The sequence below is a fragment of the Rattus norvegicus genome, chromosome 16 (genome assembly GCF_021556685.1).
Source record: "Rattus norvegicus strain SHRSP/BbbUtx chromosome 16, alternate assembly SHRSP_T2T, whole genome shotgun sequence".
Classification (NCBI taxonomy): Eukaryota; Metazoa; Chordata; class Mammalia; order Rodentia; family Muridae; genus Rattus; species Rattus norvegicus.
This window is the reverse complement of record NC_141549.1, coordinates 6,452,517-6,471,842: the sequence shown is the minus strand read 5'-3', so window position 1 is coordinate 6,471,842 and position 19,326 is coordinate 6,452,517. Positions and strand designations below refer to the sequence as shown.

Here is a 19,326-nt window from a genome sequence, read left to right as displayed (position 1 = left end):
GCAAGGCTGCCTGGCAACACCATGACTTAGCCCTTCAGTCTCTGCCGGTTAAGCCAGGGAAGATAGCAGAGGCCCATGAGGGCTTGCCTAGCATTTATTCTTGAAGTCACAAGGTCAGCATACTCAAGCTGCTGGTATGCTAAGCCTTTCAGTTATTTCACAACCACATAAAGACACACAAACCAAAGCCCTTTAATGCAGGCTCATTTCCACATCCTAAATATGCTCCAACTCTTCCTTAAATTTTGCAACTATAGCATTTTCTGTTTAGTGTTGCGTGAGGGCCCAAGTGTGGTGCTCAACAGATGTTCTTGTGCAGGAAGTTCTTGTTCCTGAAGCCTCAGAATTTGATGAGTGGGAGCCTGAAGGCACAACCCTCGGAGGCCCTGTGACTGCTGTCATCCCAACATGGCAAGCACTGACCACTCTAGACCTGAGCCACAACAGCATCTCTGAGATCGACGAATCTGTGGTATGATTGTAGCAGCCTCCCAAGGCTCTTAGACTGTCCAGACCCTAGGAATGGCTATTATAGTTTGACCTTTTTCTGAAGGCTTCTTCAAAAATCTATATTCAGGGGGCTGGGGATTTAGCTCAGTGGTAGAGAGCTTACCTAGGAAGCGCAAGGCCCTGGGTTCGGTCCCCAGCTCCGAAAAAAAGAACCAAAAAAAAAAATCTATATTCAGGAGGTTGGGGATTTAGCTCAGTGGTAGAGCGCTTGCCTAGGAAGCTCAAGGCCCTGGGTTCGGTCCCCAGCTCCGAAAAAAAGAACAAAAAAAAAAATCTATATTCAGTATTCTATATATTATAGTTTAAAAATTAAATTTCAAAATGAGAATATTTTAAAACTGAGTTGATTGATAGAATGAAATGAAGCATTATGAACTGTGCACACATTTAACGTAGCCTTGGGGAGTCCTAAGAAGTAGCAAAAAACGCATTCCCTAGACTACAGATGTGCCTGTGTAGAGTGGCATTCCAGTAGCGTGATTCTTAGCGAGGCCCTGTTAGCACGTGCCTCTAATCCCAGCACTCAGGAGCCAGAAGCAGAAGGAGCTCTGAGTTTGTGGCTGGCCTGGTCTACAAAGAGAGTTCTAGGATAGAGAAACTCTGCCTTGAAAAACCATAATAATAGTGTGATTCTTATTGAGCTGTGGCAGTGGGCACAGTTAAAAAGAACGAGCTCCCTTATCTCTCTGGGAATTACCATTTGCATTTCTTAAGCCTTGTGCTCTATCCAGATTGTGGGTTTCTGCTGCTGGGACAGTGGGAGGTGTCAGGGAGAGAGACTGCTGGCTGGAAATGCATGTCCAGCCACCGGGTACATGGACTAGCTAGGCATATAGCCCAGTCCCTTGAGTAATGCTGGGCATTCTTTTCTTTCATAAGAAACTGATCCCAAAGATTGAGTATCTGGACCTGAGTCACAATGGAGTGCTAGTTGTGGACAACCTGCAGGTAATGTCTGCCCACAGCTCTCTGGGGACTTGCTCTCCTGGTGAGTCCAAAGGCTGAAAAGCATCATACCCAAGGGGTGGTAAGCATAGCTTCCAGGACTGACCCGACCGACTGTTACTCTAGCTCCCAAGTGTTAGTAAGCTGAGTGCATGCAGGCCGAGTGTGATGATGATGATGATGATAGGCTGATTTCCAGTGCTCACCCCTAACCTGCCTGCAGAGGACACCAGCCGGTTATGGCATGGGAAGGAGAGAAGAGGGCTTTCCCTCATCAACAGTTGTCGAAGGACTTACAAAGATGCCTCATACGGGCCCATTGGTCTAAAGGGCACAGTGACCTCTCTGGAGGACTGACCTCTGCTGCTACTCTGTTTCTTCTGCTACTACAGCACCTATACAACCTCGTGCACCTTGACCTGTCCTACAACAAGCTCTCCTCCCTGGAAGGCGTACACACTAAACTGGGCAATGTCAAAACCCTAAACCTGGCAGGCAACTTCTTAGAGCGTCTGAGCGGTCTGCACAAACTCTATTCCCTGGTTAATCTGGACCTCAGAGACAACCGGATTGAGCAGGTGAGCCCCCACTCCTGAGGGCCTGGAGGATCTAGGATTGCTGGACCTTGTTGTTTATTATTTTAAAGATAAGAAAACCAATAGAATTCTATTCACTCAAAAAGCAGCCATCAAATGTAGAGTCTACTGCTAAGGTGTTAGAAGAAAGGGCCAAACGGCACTGATGTCTTGCAGTTGGATGAAGTCAAGAGCATAGGCAACCTGCCGTGTCTGGAGCACGTGGCCCTGCTAAACAACCCTCTGAGCATCATCCCTGACTACCGGACCAAGGTGCTTTCCCAGTTTGGAGAACGAGCCTCTGAGGTAAGCCCCGGAACCAGTAGCAGAGCTCAGAGAGACTGGTAGGGTAAATCCAGCTGTGTGCAAAGGCCGAACAAGCAAGGTAAGGCTGTGCCCTCTGCCTGCGACTGCTTCTGAGGGGTGGCTGCTTTCCAGGCCCGCATGTCTGCTGCTCCCTGCGAGGGTTCCCTGCAGTTCCCACCTCTTCCCATCGGTGGATTATCCCTGGCAGGCTTCATGTGGGCCATAGCTTCAGGCTAGCAGGCCTTCAGGAACACAGAGGCACGGAAGGATTGTTTTCAACTTTTAAAAACTACATTGCAAGCTGGGTGGTGGTGGTTCACACCTTTAATCTTAGCACTCAGGAGAAAGAGGCAAGCAGATCTCTGTGAGTTCAAGGCCAGCCTGATCTACAGAGCAAGTTTCAGGACAGCTAGGGCTACACAGAGAAATCCTGTGTCAAAAAACAACAATGAAAATAACATTGGATATTTTAGGCAAGAGACCTAGAGTCTCCCATATTTAATTTATCTAAGATGTCTGAAATTATCGTTTTCTTGGGCAGCTGGTTACCGTGGTGCTTGACTACAAGCCTAGAGATTTTTTTTCCCTTACTGGGTCAGTCCAGTCTGTGCTACCTACAGGCTCTGACTGTACAGGCACCGCCATGCTGACCAAGCGGGGCCTTACCCAGGTGTGCTCCTTCCCTCAGCCTCCAGCAGGCTGTATCCCCATTCTCTCATCACAGTCCTTAGATCCCAGGCCAGAAGACACCCGAGACTTGGTCTGCATCTCTCTCCAGCCTTCTCTGTTCCTACCAGCAGTCACTCTGTCCACATTGTCCTTAAGACAGTTATAAGATGTCATCTCTTACTGGAGATGATTACTTACGCCTGTAATTCCAGAACTGAGAATCCAAGGCAAGAGGGTTGCCCATGAGTTCAAGGACAGCCTGGGTGACAAAGTGAGACCCCATCTCAAAATAATGAAGGGGGGGGAAGGAGGAGGAAGAAGAAGTGGGGGGGACAGACTAAAAAGCTGTCTCCCCTGTTTTCACTCCAGACCCCACAGTGTCTGTTCCTGCCTGGTGCTTTGGGGTGTCCTTCCTGTGGCCTTTCTGCCTGCATGCCAGCCCACTGCTCTCCCTGCTTACCTAGAACAGGGCTCCTGTCCTTTGACAGTTCTGAGTTGTGCCTATAAGTGGGACCTCCGCACATTCACCCCCTTCTCTTGCTTCCCAAGAGGCTTCTGCCCCTCTTAGTGGAGAGGGGCTCCTAAAGATCCGTTAAGCAATGTGGGATCTTCATGGGCCATCTAAGGTGGTTCCGATACTTCTGTTGTGGTAAGGAGCCTCTCGTGGTTCCCAGTATCCTCTTGGGGCCTGTAAGGTACTCAGGCCCAGTCTTCAGCGGGGTCCCACCATTCTCCCATATGCTTTGCCAGTCTCCATAGTTTAAGCTGCTTTCCGAACTCTAGATCTGTCTAGATGATGTCGCAACCACAGAGAAGGAACTGGACACTGTGGAAGTGCTAAAGGCCATTCAGAAAGCCAAAGACGTCAAGTCCAAACTGAGCAGCACAGAAAAGAAGGTGAGCATCCCTCCATCCAGCCAAGGATGCAGCTTTTGTTGGGGAAACTGAGCTGTGGGATCCCTCAGGGATCTCTGATTATTAGTGCCCCATGCCCCATCCCCTGGCCCCTGCCTATGAAACCTTAGGCTGGGTCCTCATGAGTGCTATGGTCTGGTAATGGTACTTTCTATGTGATTTGTCAGGTCATTTCCAACATCCTCTGGTTGGGGGAATGTTGAGCTCTTTCCTGCACATCCCTAGCCTTAACAGATCTGTTCTTCCTGTACCTTTTTCCTTCTTGGACTAACTCAGTACTCTTCCTCAGGTTGGTGAGGACTTCCGGCTCCCAACTGCTCCCTGCATCAGACCCAGCAGCTCCCCTCCCACTGCCGTTCCCACCTCAGCCTCCCTGCCTCAGCCTATCCTCTCCAACCAAGGTAATCATGAGCAGGTCCTGCTCCCAGCTGAGCTGCTCAGCTCTGCCTGGACCACAGGCAGGGGTATGCTTGAGAGAAATGCTGGCACCTGCTTCCTACGGGCACAGGGAGGGTAGCACTTTTTGCAGGCTGGCTCCTTGGGTGGCACATGGCAGGGAGGTGCCTGGCCTGATTTCAGCACTGTTGTTTGCTTAGTGAGGACCCCCTATCCCTTTCTATCATGTCCAGTTCCTATAGGGTACCATTGGGGTGTTGGAGAGAACTGAGCAGGCTCAGGCCGTTGATTCATATGTATCCATTTCCCTGTGGCCACCATGGGCAGGTCAGCTTCTAGAAAGTCAGGCCTTGTTTGGAGCCCTTGACCCCGTATAGAGAGCTTTTATTGTTGTTGTGATGCCTCTGTAGCACTCAAGGTATGGCCAAACCCCCAAATACTGCATTATGGAACCAAGATGGGCTGCCTGTCCCCACGGACCCGTGGAAGTACAGCCCTTTTCAGCTGCCTCCTGTTGTGAGCATTTTCAAAGGGCTTTCACCTCTGAACCCAGGCATCCTCGGAGATGAGTGAGTGAACCAGGTGCCATGAGCGTGGCTGCCGGCCTGGCCCCGACAGAAGAGGGGCAGGTATGCCGTCCCAAGTGGAGCTGAGGCTCGGGACACTCGGGAAAGAACGCCACCCGCCCAGGCTCCTGGAGACGCAGAACTTGGTGTGAGGTCTTGGGAAACTAGTTTGGCCCTAGGTTTTAAGAACCAGAAATATATTTCTACTCCTTAATCTGGTGACCCCACTGGAGGAAACGTCTCTAGAGAGGGCTAAGATACCGGGGAAAGGGAAGTTCTCCCCACTAGCAGCACCAAGCTGTGGTGTGCACGCCAGGAAGGGCAGGGAAAGGCAGCTATGTCCCAGAACCCTCCACGGCAGTCCTGTCAGGGAGAGAAGACAGCTGCAAAGGAGACAGCACTTGCTTATGTTGAGGCAGAAGCCCAGAGCACAGCAGCCTGAGGCACACTGTGATGTGCAGAAGTCATGAAAATGGACGGTAGAGCTGGGTGCCAGCACATTTACCATTGGCTTGTCAAACTTTTCACCAAAGTTTTGATTGCTTTTTTGTTTCTTTTTTTTTTTTTCATAAAAGAGCAAGAAAGTTTGGGTCTCTGTGAGGAAGTTTCCCTGACCTCTCTTCAGATCCCCACAGTATTAGTGAGCTACATAGAAAGCATGCAACCATAGACTTCTGGGGACAGGGCAGTAGGTCCAGGCATAACCTGTCCTAGCACTGTGGAGTCAGTGTGTGCATGCGTGAGTACATGGGTGCTGTGTGCATGCATGGGTGCATGGGTGCATGGAGAAGCAAGTGAAGAGTAAGCTGGCCAAGAGCAGATCCCAGCTAGGCAGGAGGAATGGGTGTCTCCTCCAGGCCACAACTGCCAGCAGCCACTGTACCTTGTGGTTTTGAAGTCTCTGCAGCAGCCTGGGGCGAGCCTCATCTACCCCTTCCTTGCTGCCCTTTCACCCCTGGGTGCTCTGTAGTCTGCCCCCCCTTCCCAGTCATTGGACACTGAGAGATGTTGTCCCATATTTACACCTCTTGTAAATAAAACTACAGTGGATGTCTGTGTGTGCACATCTCTTTCCTTTGGGCGAGAAATAACAAAGGTCAGACCCTGTCTGAGGGCTCCTGGTGTCCCCTATCCCATCTGCTGAGTGGCCCTTTCTAACCACTTGTTTGTTCAGGCCGTGGTCCAGGAAGGAAGTGGACAGAGTCCTGTCTGCATTTCCTCATGCCCAAACAAGGCTGGGGGTGGTGGGGGGTAGTGGCAAGAAAAAACTACTTTTTTTAATTTTTTATTTTTTTGTCCTCACAAATGTGAGGCACCCACATGTATGTGTGTTTGGCCATGTGCTACTGGAGCTGGCCTGGGTGGACAGGAATTTTTGTGTATGAGAACAGCTTTACTAACCTACCCTGGGCACTCAAGGTCTGCCTGAGGTGGGTGCTGCCGGGAAACCCCAGTCCTCTGATCATCACAGCCGTGAGAGCAGTGGAAGATTGACAGGGTCAGTGTCCAAAATGCCAGAGTTCATTCCCCAGCTCTGTCAGGAGGCTGAGAGGAGGCCGTGCTGTAGATGTGATTAGAAGCAGGCAGCTGAGTTCCTGTTCCATTTTCCTGGCCCTGAGACCCAAGCGACTTGTAGCCTCTTGGAAGCTGTTTTCTCAACCATAGAGTGGATACCTCCTAACATCATGGATTCTAAGATGCACACATTCCACCTGTGACTTCTCTGAAATTGAGATGCGTCTTTCAGTCAGTGGCGTCCCCTAGTTGCTGTCAGCCAGCTGGTAATCGTGATGGAGCCGTGGGAATCCCTTCCGTGGACATCTGCTATGACCAGGATGCCACCTTATCCACACGTAGATTTGATGAAATGTGGTAAATAACGAGAGGCGCGTGAGCTGATGCTGGGGAGGTGCTTGGCACTGCCGAGGAGGCTACGCAGACTAGTCGGCAGGCACTCTGCTTCCTGCAGCCTGAGTGGGGCTCCAGGACGGTCCTCTAGGAACATGCAGCAGTGTGGGGGCACAGGCAGAGCAGTCTGGGAACACTTTTAGGACTTGAAGGACGGGTTGGGTTAAGGTACTTCAGCCGCAGTGCCAACATCAGCAAAGCCTAGGGTGCTCGGTGCATGTCTGTCTGCTCACCCCCTGCCTCGCAGCTCACCCCCTGCCTCGCAGCCTCTGCTGCTTAGCTTCATGGGGGCGTCTGGGCTTGGGCTGCCTGCTTACCCTTTGGGCCGAAGACCTGGGCTCTGTGAGTTGCCCTGTTGTAGGCAGCAGTCCAGCTGAACATGACACATGTGGGGCTCTTGAGACTACACTCATTTGATTGGGCCATGGTGGCTGTCCAGTGAGAAAGTCAGGCTGTGGAGGGATAAGTCTTCCAGACCAGCTAGCTGCAGTTTGAAACATTTGCTTGTTGTTGTTTTTGTTGTATTTTCAGTCGGTGGGGAAGGGGAGATTCTTCCTTAGCCAGTGGCAGTCTGGGGCGAAGGAACGGCTCCAGACAGGCTGTTCATGCCTCAGTGTAGCTTCAGTAACCAGTGCATTTCGGGTAAAGTAGGCAGTGGTGCAGGGCAGTCGCAGGGCACCCTGGGAAAGCAGTCCTGCTGTACTCAGCACTGAAGGAATCCTGGTGAAGGGGGCTGCACTGGACTTTGTGAGCCCTGCAGAGATGCCAGAGGACAGCACAGGGTCACTTGTAGTCCTTTCTTTGGACAGTGTTCCAACACGTCCAAAGCTATGGATAAATACATCACCAAGATGCTTTTCTGACAGGTAGACCAGAACTCGTTCCCCAGTACTCGTCTCTTCCTCGTTAGGCTGGGCCAGGCTGTGTGGTCTAACCACTTAACAAGTGGTCTCCCGTGTCACTTTGTCTCTTTGTGCAAGCGTTGTTTTATATGTTGCATCTATTGGCCCTCCTTCCATGGGGTGTCTGTTCATATCTTTACCTTCTCTTACAGTTCTCAGACAGCTTGCTTCCCATTTTGTTCTGTAAGAGCACTTTATAGATTGAGACATAGATCTTTGTTTATATTCCAGACACTTCTTTCTCTGTGCTTTTTCCTGTCTTTGGAATGTACCTCTAGAGGATTGGTCTTTATGACTCCCTCCCCTGCTTGTCTGCTCAGGTAGCCTCTCCCTCACACTAGAGAGAAGCCACTGGCTGCATCCTGAGTTACTGAGGAGTTACTGAATTACTGCATTTCTTTTCTGTGACCTATATGATGATTTGGGATCTGGCTAGTGCCCGGCCGTGCCATGAGCCCAAGGCCTAGCCTCTTCTTGAACAGCTGCTCTTCCTGCCCACCTGCCCACCCCGTCTCTGCAGGTATCATGTTCGTACAGGAAGAGGCCCTGGCCAGCAGCCTCTCATCCACGGATAGCCTGCCACCTGATGACCGGCCCATTGCCCAAGCCTGCTCTAACTCCATGGGATCTCTCCCCACAGGACAGGTAATGCCCTCCCCTGCTCAGGGGACTCTCTCCTCAGACATGCTGCTACCTCCTCACATTGCTCACACTGAGGTACGGCACATGTGGCGAGGGCTTCTGGGTACTTTGTGTGTTGTGTAGTCTTCTCTTGGATGTGTCTCTAAGTTGAGTCTTAGACGAAGTGGTTAAGGGTTTGAGTTTGGCCTCCTCCACCCCACAGGAATGGGCAGTACTTTCTCTTGGGCCCTGAGGGCAAGGGAAGGTGGGCATTCTTTGGGCACACATAGGCTAGATGTCCAAGGGGAATCTCCCCTAATGCCTAGCACCCCAAAGGCCACTCTGTCCTTTCCCACATGTGACTCCAGCTCTTCTTAGTAGTTGCTGTTTAAGCTTTTGGAACCCATTTCTGTGCCCCTTGAAAAGAGAGATGGAAAAATGAGTGTCTACTGCTGTGTGCTTGATGCCTGGGCCTTTCTGCCCCATTATTCTGCACAGCGAGGGTCATGGTCAGTGATGCTAAGGCTGTTTGCAGAGGTTTTTGTCTGCCCACCTCCTGAAGATTGGCACCTTAGAGAGAGTAAGATCCTTGATCTAGGCCTAACCTGGTATGCAGGAAGAACTGGGGTCCTTGCCAGAACCAGTTCCCATCATGTGCACTGCTGCCTGCCTGGGGCCAGACCAAGCAAAGCACCTGATCCCTTGGGTGGCATAAAGGTCCCCCAGGTGCCAGACATCCATGGATGGCTCCGGTCCATTGATGTGCGTGCAGGTCAGGGCAGGCAGGTGCAAACACAGCAAGTTCCGAGCCCACCCAGAGTAGAAGATGGAGGAGGGAACAAGGCCCTTTACAGGCAGCTGAGGGCCAGCGCCCAGGGAGTGCTAAGGAACAGCTGCAGCAGCGGCTCACTCTCCTCTCCTCTGCCAGGTGGCCGCTGAAGACTTAAGGGACTTGCCAGGAGCCGTTGGCGGTGTGAGGTAAGGAAGCGGTGAGAGGCAGCGGGCCGGCTGCACAGCTTTGGTGCTCCCTGCTGCAGACGGAGCAGCCAGTGCCGCCTGTTGTCAGGAGTCTCTCTCATCACGCACACTTGAGACAAGCTCCCCCTGCTTCTCAGCTACCTAATGACATCTTCCACAAGGAGCTGGCCAGTCAGAACCTGGCCTGTGCTGAGCTGACGATGCGATGTTCGCTCTCTCTGAGTTGTTTGCTTTTTGCAACAGGGTCTCATTTATCCCGGACTGGCCTAGATCTTGCTATACAGCATAGACTGGCCTCAAATGCATGGCATCCCTCCTCCCTCAGTCTCCGTAGATAGGCCTACGGAAGCAGCCACCCACCTGTTTTTATTAGTAGTAGTCTTTTTTTTTTTTTGGTTCTTTTTTTCGGAACTGGGGACCGAACCCGGGGCCTTGCGCTTCCTAGGTAAGTGCTCTACCACTGAGCTAAATCCCCAGCCCCTAGTAGTAGTCTTTTTTGTTTGTTTTGTATTTGTTTTTTGTTGGTTTTTGTTTTGTCTTTGAGACAGGGCCTCGGTGTAGCCCTGGCTGTCCTGGAACTTGTTTTGTAGACCAGGATGGGAAGATTGGTCTGTCTCTACCTCCTGTTGGCAGCAGTGATGAAAGTGTAGGCCGTCATGCTGGTCCTGCTTCTCTATGTTGTTAGCTTTGTTTCTTTTTCTGGGAGTGGCAGTGCACTGCTCTAATCGCAGCACTCAAGAGGCGAAAGCAAGCACCTCTCTCTAGGTTCGAGGCCAGCCTGGCGTACACTGCAAGTTTCAGAGCAGCTAGGACTACATAGAGATCCTGCCTCAAAACAGACAAACAAGCATTGTTTATTTTCATCTTAAGTGTTTGAGTGTTTACCTACATGTGTGTGTGTGTACCACATGTATTCTTGGCGCCTCTGGAGGCCAAGACGGCATCACATATCCTGTAACTAGAATTCAAGATAGTTGCTAGCTACTGTATGGGTGCTGGGAAACAAACCTCGATTCTCTGCAAGAACTCTGAGTCCCTAACTGTTGAGCTGTCTGTTAAGCCATGGTCATTACATGCCCAAATGACTGTTTGAACAAAATTACATGGGCAGGGCCAGCACACACATCATGAAATATGAACTCCTTGGCCCTTTGCAGAAGTCTATTCTTTTTTTTTTTTTTTTTTTTGGTTCTTTTTTTTCGGAACTGGGGACCGAACCCAGGGCCTTGCGCTTCCTAGGTAAGCGCTCTACCACTGAGCTAAATCCCCAGCCCCAAGATTTATTTATCTTATGTATATGAGTACACTGTGGCTGTCTTCAGACACACCAGAAGAGGGCATCAGATCCCATTACAGATGGTTGTGAGCCATGTGGTTGCTGGGATTTGAACTCAGGAACTCTGGAAGAGCAGTCAGTGCTCTTAACCGCTGAGCCATCTCTCCAGCCCCGAAGTCTATTCTTATTTATTTGTTTATTTGTATGCTTAAATGTTTTGATTTTTGGATTTTTGTCGTTGTTGAGACAGTGTTTCTCCGTGTAGCCCTGGCTGTTCTGGAAGTCACCCTGTAGATCAGGCTGACTTCTAACTCAGATCCCCTGCCTCCCTCTCCTGAGTGCTAGAAGTAAAGTTAACATACACCACCACCGCCTGGCTTGGTTGATTGATTGACGATTGACTTTTGAGGCTGGATCTCTATATAGCCCTGGCTGGTGCAGGACCCACTGTATAGACAGGCCAGTTGCTCTACCATACCTGGCTACAGAATCGTATTTCTAAGGCCAAGAGGGACTGAAACTTAGATGAAAAGATCCCACCCAGCTTGACTTATTGCCCTGGAAAACCAGTCTGTCCCTAGAAGTAGCTGTTTTTCAACAAAGACGTATACCTCATTGCCTCTGTGACACCTGGCCGCGTCCGAAGGACAGAAGCTGACATAGCACTTTTGTTGTGGTAGCCACCTGACAGGCTTGGCTGGATGAGAGGCTCAGGAGACCATTCATTGGCTTCCCGGGGTTAGGGTACTATCCTGGGATGCAGTGTCCCTGTGTCCCTGACCCAGTCTCTTCCTGCACAGCCCAGATCATGCAGAACCAGAGGTTCAGGTGGTGCCTGGGTCCGGCCAGATCATCTTCCTGCCCTTCACTTGCATTGGCTACACAGCCACCAACCAGGACTTTATCCAGCGACTCAGCACACTGATCCGCCAGGCCATTGAACGGCAACTCCCTGCCTGGATTGAGGCTGCCAACCAGCGAGAGGAAGCCCATGGTGAACAGGGGGAGGAAGAGGAGGAGGAGGAGGAAGAGGATGTCGCTGAGAGCCGCTACTTTGAAATGGGACCCCCAGACGCAGAGGAAGAGGAGGGGAGTGGCCAGGGAGAAGAGGATGAGGAAGACGAGGACGAGGAGGCCGAGGAGGAGCGCCTGGCTCTGGAGTGGGCCCTGGGCGCTGATGAGGACTTCCTGCTGGAGCACATCCGCATCCTCAAGGTGCTGTGGTGCTTCCTGATCCACGTGCAAGGCAGCATCCGCCAGTTCGCTGCCTGCCTTGTGCTCACCGACTTCGGCATCGCTGTCTTTGAGATCCCACACCAAGAGTCCCGAGGCAGCAGCCAGCACATCCTCTCATCCCTGCGCTTCGTCTTCTGCTTCCCGCACGGCGACCTCACCGAGTTTGGCTTCCTCATGCCGGAGCTGTGTCTGGTGCTCAAGGTGCGGCACAGTGAGAACACGCTCTTCATCATCTCAGACGCTGCCAACTTACACGAGTTCCATGCTGATCTGCGCTCCTGCTTTGCGCCACAGCACATGGCCATGCTGTGCAGCCCCATCCTCTACGGCAGCCACACCAGCCTGCAAGAGTTCTTGCGCCAGCTGCTCACCTTCTACAAGGTGGCCGGTGGCTCTCAGGAGCGCAGCCAGGGCTGCTTCCCTGTCTACCTGGTGTACAGCGACAAGCGCATGGTGCAGACGGCTGCCGGGGACTACTCAGGCAACATCGAGTGGGCCAGCTGCACGCTGTGCTCCGCAGTGCGGCGTTCCTGCTGCGCACCCTCTGAGGCCGTCAAGTCTGCCGCCATCCCCTACTGGCTGCTGCTCACCTCCCAGCATCTCAACGTCATCAAGGCCGACTTCAACCCCATGCCCAGTCGTGGCACCCACAACTGTCGCAACCGCAACAGCTTCAAGCTTAGCCGCGTCCCGCTCTCCACCGTGCTGCTGGACCCCACTCGCAGCTGCACCCAGCCACGGGGAGCCTTCGCCGATGGCCATGTGCTCGAGCTGCTTGTTGGCTACCGCTTTGTTACCGCCATCTTTGTGCTGCCCCACGAGAAATTCCACTTCCTGCGAGTCTACAATCAGCTCCGCGCCTCACTGAAGGACCTGAAGACTGTGGTCATCGCCAAGAATCCTTCCGCTAGGCCGAGAACCCAAGGCCCCCTCGCGGGTGGCCAGCCTGCCAAGAGCAGGGTCAGGTGAGATGAGCACAGGCTGTTGGGATCTAGGTGTGGGATTGGCTTGGGTGTGGTCTCTGGGCCTTCGTTCTCTGTGGGAGTCTCCCTTTCTTTCCCTTTCCCACTTCTCTGAGCACTGACCTGCCTCAGCCTTTGCCTCCATGAACTCAGTGCTAAGCGCTCCAGATCTCCAGAGCCTTAAAAGCAGCCCAGGTAAGCTGTTCCGTGCAGGATGGGTCAAGGAAACCAGCCCTGTCTACCAGTGGGGAACATCAACTTGTACCGTGACCCTCCCGCTGCCTCTCGTGTGTGCAAACGAGCGTAGTTTCTGGTGTCATCTTTCTCCTCCACAGCAGTTCACCCAGTGGCCGGGTGCCAGCTTGGAGTGTTCCAGGGCCCCGTTCTTGAGACCACCTAGCGGGCTTTTTTTTTTTTAAGCATAAAGTTCTTGTCAGGAAGGACTGACTTATGTCTAACTCAGAAGCCCCTCACAAAGAACCTTCTGAAGATCCAGATGTATGGGTGGCCGTCTTTCCTTCAGGAGAGATTGAGGTCCTTGGCAGGAAGAAGCTGGCAGCTTTAACTTGTTCTCACACTCACCATCCTCTTGTGAGGACCCCTGCTCTCTGTTGCTGGATTCCCCACTTATAAGGGGAGGATCTAAAGAGCTCATGGTTCTCTATCCTAGCAAAAGGCTGAAACCCTGTCTTCACCTCAGGCTCGCTCTCTCCTCTCAGTCAGTCCCCATCTGATGATCTGAGCTTTCAACTCTTAAGCTGAATCCAGTGCCCTCTTACCCCTTGTACAGAGCTGCTGCCCTTCCCTTCCCTCGCCACACGAGGTTTGGGTGGCATGCACCCTGTCCTTCTTCCAAGCTATCACAGACCTAGCCTGCTCCTGGGACTGCCGAGGACCAGGCCCCTAAAGCTGTATCTGCACAGCCATGGCAGCAGGAGAGTAGCACAGCTGCTTCTGGGGTGTTTGGACAAATGCAAGGTCACAGCCCTAGGAATTATAGCAGTTGGACTGGATCTGATGGATGGAGAGAGCAGCGTCCAGAGGAGCCCACTTCTTTGTTCAGTGTGGCCCCATGGGCTGATGCTGGAAACTCCCAGCTCCCATGAGAGTGAAGCTTTTGAGCATAAGTATGACTGGGATAGAGCAGTGACGCCCCAGCATGGCTGTGCAGTGGTAGCCGAGAAGTCCCAAGGCCACCTAAAGATACCCCAAAACAAACTGTGGACACTTTGAGTCTCGTGTCCCACCTCTGCTTGCACACACACACCCAGACACTTTTCCTGCTCTGTGTGGTAGATCACCCAGTGACCCTAAGGGCAGCACATACTGGACGGCTGTCCATCATGCTCTGGTACTGTGCATATGATAGGACTTTCTATGGGTACGTGTTTAGTTGGCTTTTCTTGGATCTCTGGGACAGTGCTGAGCAGCGGCTGCAGGAGACCCCAGCAGAAGCTCCCGCTCCAGTTCCGCCTCCAGCTGCAGTCCCACCAACAGCTTCAGCCCCAGCCGCAACAGAGGCTGCAGCTCCAGCAGGGGCTCCAGCCGCAGCCGCATCTGCAGCAGAGGCTCCAGCTGTAGCCGCATCTGCAGCAGGGGCTCCAGCCGCAGCAGAGACTCCAGCCGCAGCCGAATCTGCAACAGAGGCTCCAGCCGCAGCCGAATCTGCAACAGAGGCTCCAGCCGCAGCCGAATCTGCAGCAGAGGCTCCAGCCGCAGCCGAATCTGCAGCAGAGGCTCCAGCCGCAGCCGAATCTGCAGCAGAGGCTCCAGCCGCAGCCAAATCTGCAGCAGAGGCTCCAGCCGCAGCCGAATCTGCAGCAGAGGCTCCAGCAGCGGCAGAGGCTTCAGCTCCAGCGGGGGCTCCGGCTCCAGCGGGGGCTCCGGCTCCAGCAGGGGCTCCGGCAGGGGCTCAGGCTCCGGCTCCAGCGGGGGCTCCGGCAGGGGCTCAGGCTCCAGCTCCAGCGGGGGCTCCGGCAGGGGCTCAGGCTCCAGTGGAGGCCCAAGCAGAGGTCCCTGCTCAGTATCCAAGTGAGCGCCTAATCCAGTCCACGTCTGAAGAGAATCAGATCCCTTCTCACTTGCCAGTCTGCCCATCACTCCAGCACATCGCCCGTCTTCGGGGGCGCGCCATCATTGACCTCTTCCACAGCAGCATTGCCGAGGTATTGGCCAGGTGCTGGCCCAGGTGACTGGCACTTGTCCCAGTTAGTCCCGAGGGTAGGGTATAGTTTGTGTTAGGACAGCCTCACATCCCAGATTTCTCTTGACATAATGTGGTCTTGAGCTCCATTTGCTCACAGGATTAAGGATCTGGGTCAAGAAGTCTTCCACTCAGCTAGCCAGGTGTGCCCTCTGTCATACCTGGCTCTGGGTGTCCCTGGCCCAGGTCTACATCCCCATGCTTCCTCCTTTTCTCCCTCCTCTCTGCTGAGTTTATTTGAAAAATGTGATGAGCTTTCTGTCTCTCTTCGCCCAACGCCTGCCAGTTCCTGCACGCAGGAACCACATTAGCCAGACTCACAGAAAGGGAGGGGTCTGCTGCCTGGAGTTTGCACTCAAGTGTGGTCCAGAGGAAGGGGTGTGGCCTGCCCCACCCTCCTCTCCTGCAGGCTCCTACATAACCTCTCTGCCCAGGTTGAAAACGAGGAGCTAAGGCACCTCCTGTGGTCGTCAGTGGTGTTCTACCAGACCCCGGGGCTGGAAGTGACCGCCTGTGTGCTGCTGTCCACCAAGGCTGTGTACTTCATACTGCATGATGGCCTCCGCCGATACTTCTCTGAACCGCTGCAGGGTAGGTACTCTAGCCTGACCTCTCCTGGACAGGGGCAGGTTAAGAGCCAACCATGGACTTGGGTGGAAGTCCCTCATCTGAGAAAGGGTTTCCGACAGCACCTCCCTCTTAGACCCTACAAAGACCTGGGGCTGACCGTGAATGCACCATGCTAGGGAACTTGGGAACTGGCTGACACATGCAGGCATTTGGCAGCCTCTGTCCCTTGGATCTCAGTAGGAGTCTCATGCAGTGGCCTGGTGACTCCACCAAGCGGAGCAGATGAGGCTCCTACACCACACCCAGTGTCCCCCAGGTCCTCCATGTGTGCAGGTGGTGCTGGCTCCCTGCCAGGCGGCATTCCGGCTGGACGCAGTTAACCGTAGCCTCTTCTCCACCACAGATTTCTGGCACCAGAAAAACACTGACTATAACAACAGTCCTTTCCACATCTCTCAGTGCTTTGTGCTCAAACTCAGTGACCTGCAGTCAGTCAACGTCGGCCTTTTCGATCAGTACTTCCGGCTGACGGGTAAGTGACATGATGTGTTTGTCCCGTTTGGGTGAAGGCCAGTGTCACCAGTGGGCTTCCACCTCGCACATGTAGGTACCACCATCACATGACACATTATCTCCACTGACAAGCCGGCTACTGGGGCAGGAGGAAGCAACTTGAGGAACTGCTGAGAAGGCAGGACTCCCAGCCCACGGTTTGCGGCAGGAGCTGAGTGTACAGGGAGCAGCATGGGCCTTGGGCTTAGGGGCAGGATGTTTCTGACTCTTACTTCCTGAAAGGAGAAAGCTAAGCTCTTTCCCTAATGCCTCTATCCCCTTTCAGAAAAATGTCTCAGCCCTTCCTGCCTGAGATATGGCCATCTCCCCATGATGCCCTCCCACGTGGACCCTGTCGGGACCTTGCAGGGGCGGGAATGGTGGCCTATACCTGTGACCAACCCCTTCTCGTGCAGGCTCTTCCCCGACGCAGGTGGTCACATGCTTGACTCGAGACAGCTACCTGACACACTGCTTCCTGCAGCACCTTATGCTAGTGCTGTCCTCCCTGGAGCGCACACCTTCACCCGAGCCTATTGACAAGGACTTCTACTCAGAATTTGGGGACAAGAATACAGGTACCATGTCCACACCCAGAGCCCTCACTGCCTCTGTCTCTACCTTTCCCTTGTCTCTGCCTAGCTGGCCCGCTTTCTGTGGTCCTCCCCCATGGCAGAGGCTCCATTCCAGCAGTCCCCAGCCAGCAACACATCTGCCTCTCAGCCCTGGGCTCTAGCTTGGAGCCCCCTCGACTACTCTCATTAGAGTCTGGGGTAGTGTGGGCTGCTGTTGCTTCTGACTGCACCACAGGCCTGCTCAGACACCCCATGTCTCTTCCTGCAGGGAAAATGGAGAACTATGAGCTGATCCATTCCAGCCGCGTCAAGTTCACCTACCCCAGTGAGGAAGAGGTCGGGGACCTGACCTATGTTGTGGCACAGAAGATGGCTGACCCTGCCAAGAATCCAGCCCTCAGCATCTTATTGTACATCCAGGCCTTCCAGGTGATCACACCCCAGCTTGGGCGGGGCAGGGGCCCACTACGCCCTAAGACACTCCTACTGACCAGTGCTGAGATCTTTCTCCTGGACGAGGACTACATCCACTATCCATTGCCTGAATTTGCCAAAGAGCCACCACAGAGGGACAGATACCGGCTAGACGATGGCCGCCGTGTCCGGGATTTAGACCGGGTGCTCATGGGCTACAATCCCTACCCACAGGCCCTCACTCTTGTTTTTGATGACACGCAGGGCCACGACCTCATGGGGAGTGTCACCCTGGACCACTTCGGGGAGATGCCGGGTGGCCCTGGTAGGGCTGGGCAGGGCCGGGAGGTGCAGTGGCAGGTGTTTGTGCCCAGTGCTGAGAGCCGAGAAAAGCTGATCTCACTGCTCGCACGGCAGTGGGAAGCTCTCTGTGGCAGGGAGCTGCCTGTGGAGCTCACTGGCTAGTGCGCGGGCAGCCCGGCCTCCTGCCGTGCCCAGCCAAGCCTGGCACCTGTGAGGCGGGCGGGGAAGCGAGCCTTCTGGGTTCTTTCTAAGGTTTTCTCTTCTCCCTTGGTTCCTACATCGATTGCCCATGGCCCCCACACATGTGCCCGGCTCCCACAGAGAGTGTGGACATGTGTGTTCAGTTAACCCTTCCTAATGCCGGGAAGAAGTCTGCCCACCCCACCACAGCATCCTTGTGTCCTTAGCGTCCCTTGTGTCGCCTGCCTCTGAAGTGGCATGGCCAGACAGGCCAGCATTGTTTGTCTGTGATGCTGCTGCTCTCAGCGTGGCGCTGTGGACCTGGTAACCCCGTGTCCTTCCTGAGGTGTTGAGTTCAGTCCTTGTTGCTGTCACTGTGGGTGTTTGCTGCCTATTGCAAGGCTGGTAGCAGGAGTAGCCAGCTCCCATTCTGTGGGCTTTTCCAAACCAGAGGACGGCCCATGGAGTTCCCAGGTCATGGGTCCAAGAGGAGCCAGTGCAGGGGACCTAACGCTGCCTGCCAGCACCAAGTATAATTCCTGTTGCCTCTGTTCTCTATTCTAATAAAATGGAGTTTGACACAACCTGCGTCTTCAAGGTTATAGATAACTGGGGTCCCAAAAGGGCGTCAACCAAAGGCATGGGGAGACTGGAGACAAGAAAAGAGAGGAGGGGAAGGTGGGAGGGTCCCCAGGACAGAGCCATGCTGAGCTGTCGTCAAACCAGGGGCCTAGGTAAAGAGTAGTCCATGCAACTCTTAAGGGCACCCCTCTCATAGCCACCAACAGTCTCCATCACTTGCTCAGGGCGTCCTGCATCCCGGTCTAAGGGTGAGGCCTGAAGACCACGATTGCTACTGTGTGTGGGACCAGGCAAGGGTCTGGTGAGGGTGACAAGCAATAGAGGTGGACTGGAGGGTGCACAGTGGCAAGGTGAGGCCCTGCCTCTCCCTGTACTCACGCAGGAGGGTTGTGGGGATCTCAGGGGCCCTGCCAAGTAAGACCTAGGATTTCTCAGACAGCCCCCGTACCCCGCCCTTCCTCCACTTCTTTCCCACCACTACATCAGGGCCTGTTCACCCACCCCTCACCTCATCAGAGAAAGGTGGGGTTGTGGGAGAGGTAGATTAGACTGGCTGAAAGGCCCCAGGTTGTTTGTCTAGTAGGGGTGGGTGGGTGTGTGTATGTGTGTGTGTGTATGTGTGTATGTGTGTGTGTGTGTGTGTGGTGTCTGTATGTGGTATATATAGTATGTTCAATGTTTCTGTGTGTGTGAGTGTGTGTGTGTGTGTGTGTGTGTGTGTGTGTGTGTGTGTTCCCAAGATTCCAGCATGGAGAGCCTGCTGCCTCAGAAAGGGTGTGGAATGTGGATAAAGCAGCAGCTAAGTTCCCCGAGAAAGGATTTCTTACTGTCTATGCCCCTCTAGCCAGACCTCAAAGGCCAACCCAGTCCTCTACACTGGGAAGGTGGGCATGCCAAGGAAGAACCAGCAAGCCTGAGGTCTTGGGTTCCATCCCTAGCTCCACATAGCATCCATTCACAGATGCAGGGGTGTGGTAACACACTATAACCCCAATGCAAACAAGAGTCTGAGGCAGGAAGATGAGATCCAGGCAGGACAAGAGTGTAAGGCCAGCTTGTTACAGAGACCCTGTCTCAGAGGAAGGCGGTGGAGAGAAATAGAGAAATCGGCAGTAGCAAATAGTAGAGCCTCCCACACCCAGCCCAGCAGCCTCCAGCCTGGTCCTAAGGACGCCTAACTGG

At 53.5% G+C, this 19,326-nt stretch overlaps 1 protein-coding gene across 2 annotated transcripts in view; it reads left to right on the top strand.

The window, feature by feature from the left end:
* Nisch (nischarin) overlaps positions 1-18,146 on the top strand; it is a 36,238-nt gene extending 18,092 nt beyond the window's left edge. Inside the window, 14 exon segments of one of the 2 annotated variants that reach the window (NM_001409024.1) lie at positions 320-472; positions 1,390-1,458; positions 1,848-2,033; positions 2,208-2,336; positions 3,789-3,902; positions 4,210-4,321; positions 8,213-8,337; positions 9,242-9,291; positions 11,368-12,768; positions 14,186-14,930; positions 15,403-15,559; positions 15,942-16,070; positions 16,507-16,668; positions 16,934-18,146. In NM_001409024.1, the coding sequence (NP_001395953.1) occupies positions 320-472; positions 1,390-1,458; positions 1,848-2,033; positions 2,208-2,336; positions 3,789-3,902; positions 4,210-4,321; positions 8,213-8,337; positions 9,242-9,291; positions 11,368-12,768; positions 14,186-14,930; positions 15,403-15,559; positions 15,942-16,070; positions 16,507-16,668; positions 16,934-17,544 (4,143 nt within the window). In that variant the 3' untranslated portion in view covers positions 17,545-18,146. 2 annotated transcript variants of the gene reach the window in all.
* The last annotated feature ends 1,180 nt before the right edge of the window (positions 18,147-19,326 follow it).